Here is a 1,737-nt window from a genome sequence, read left to right as displayed (position 1 = left end):
AATGATACCGATACCGGTCTCACCACTGGAAACAGATTTATTACCAGTATCATAAAAAATCTCAAACAATAAACAAACATTATAAATAATACTAAAAAATTGTTAATGATACTTTATGAGTATCACCTATGTGCATGCTCTAACTAACCAATAAATCTTCGTCAATGAAACTGTTTCTGCCCACCACTTTTTTTTTATCACCAATTTAATTTCAATTGAATTTTTTTTCTTTTTATTATTGGATAACATAATCAACATTTTTATTTCTTAACCAACTTTAATTTGATTACACTTTATTTTTAAAAATAAATAGAATATGTTTAGAAACAAATCAAAAGTATAGTAGACAATATCTTCAAAAATCAAAAAATATAAGAATTCTTTATGGCAAGGGAAATATAAACCAAAGTTTTTTTTATACGATAACATAGTATTATAAATGTGAGATTAAACATGAAATTTTATTTTCCAAAATTACTGTTACTATAATGTATTTTAATAATGTACAAATATTTTCCTAAAAAAATCATTTAAATATTAAAAATAATTAAATAAATTACTACGTTTTTTTGATATTTTTGGTGGCTTCAGTAGCTTTTTATTTTGTTCATATTAAATATATATATATATAGCAAATAAAAGAAGAAAAAGAAATAAAAATAAGTCTTTTTTTTTTTTGAACACCAAATAAAAATAAGTCAAAATTAAAGAAAAAAAAAAGAAGAAAAAGAACAACGCGAAGGTTTGATTACCACTCAAAAAACGAACAGCTGTTTATCTTCCAACAAAGCTTCTTCGGGCATCTTCGCTCTTCTCAACTCATCCTCCTCTCCCTCTGATTTACTTCGCCTTGAAAAATTAAGACAAGAGAAAACAAGAGAAGCTCTAAACTCCAGCAGCTATGGCGTTTCTTCTCCCCAATCTCTCTCCTTCTTTCCTTCTTCCGACCGGAAAATCACTCAAAGACAAACCCATTTCCAGCCAAGCTTTATCATCATCATCATCATCGTCTTCTTCCAATAGCTACGAGTTTGACGAAGATACTCTCTCTCCACTTTCTCTCTTTAGCGTCCAGGCTCCTCCTCCTGTTCGAGGTGCGCAGGTTAAGACCAAACCGAGTGCGCAGGATAAGTACCAGCACGGCAAAGATGACTTCTACATCAATCTCGGTTTAGCTGTACGTACCCTTCGTGAAGATTTGCCTCTTCTCTTCACCAAAGATCTCAATTACGACATTTACAGGTTTTTTTCTCTTCTCCTTTGGGTGATCTGTCGATGAGAACTAGAAATTAATCATCCGACTAAATAAATCAGATTCTTTTTGTTTGCTCTTTCAGGGATGATATAACCTTTGTGGATCCAATGAACACATTCTCTGGGATTGACAAGTACAAATTGATCTTCTGGGCACTCAGATTTCATGGCAAGATTCTCTTCAGGGATATCTCACTTGAGATCTTCAGGGTTTGGCAACCATCAGAGAACATGATTCTCATCAGGTGGAATCTTAAAGGTGTACCTCGAGTTCCATGGGAGGCAAAGGGTGAGTTTCAGGGTACTTCTCGCTATAAACTTGACCGAAACGGCAAAATCTATGAGCATAAAGTCGATAACTTGGCCTTCAACTTCCCTCACCAGCTCAAACCTGCAACTTCTGTTTTGGATTTGGTCACTGCTTGCCCTGCAAGTCCCAATCCAACTTTCATGTTTGGCGCCGTGGATTCATACTCATCTTCT

At 34.0% G+C, this 1,737-nt stretch overlaps 1 protein-coding gene across 1 annotated transcript; it reads left to right on the top strand.

The window, feature by feature from the left end:
- Positions 1-728: 728 nt before the first annotated feature.
- Positions 729-1,731, top strand: LOC9298292 (the record flags this gene model as incomplete). The annotated part of the gene is made up of 2 exons (XM_002862168.2): positions 729-1,242; positions 1,338-1,731. Coding segments are annotated over exons 1-2 (735 nt in total), but the record flags the coding sequence as incomplete, so codon positions are not given.
- Positions 1,732-1,737: the final 6 nt, after the last annotated feature.

The sequence above is a fragment of the Arabidopsis lyrata genome, assembly GCF_000004255.2.
Source record: "Arabidopsis lyrata subsp. lyrata unplaced genomic scaffold ARALYscaffold_891, whole genome shotgun sequence".
Taxonomy (NCBI): Eukaryota; Viridiplantae; Streptophyta; class Magnoliopsida; order Brassicales; family Brassicaceae; genus Arabidopsis; species Arabidopsis lyrata.
This window is presented reverse-complemented; position numbering and strand designations above follow the sequence as displayed.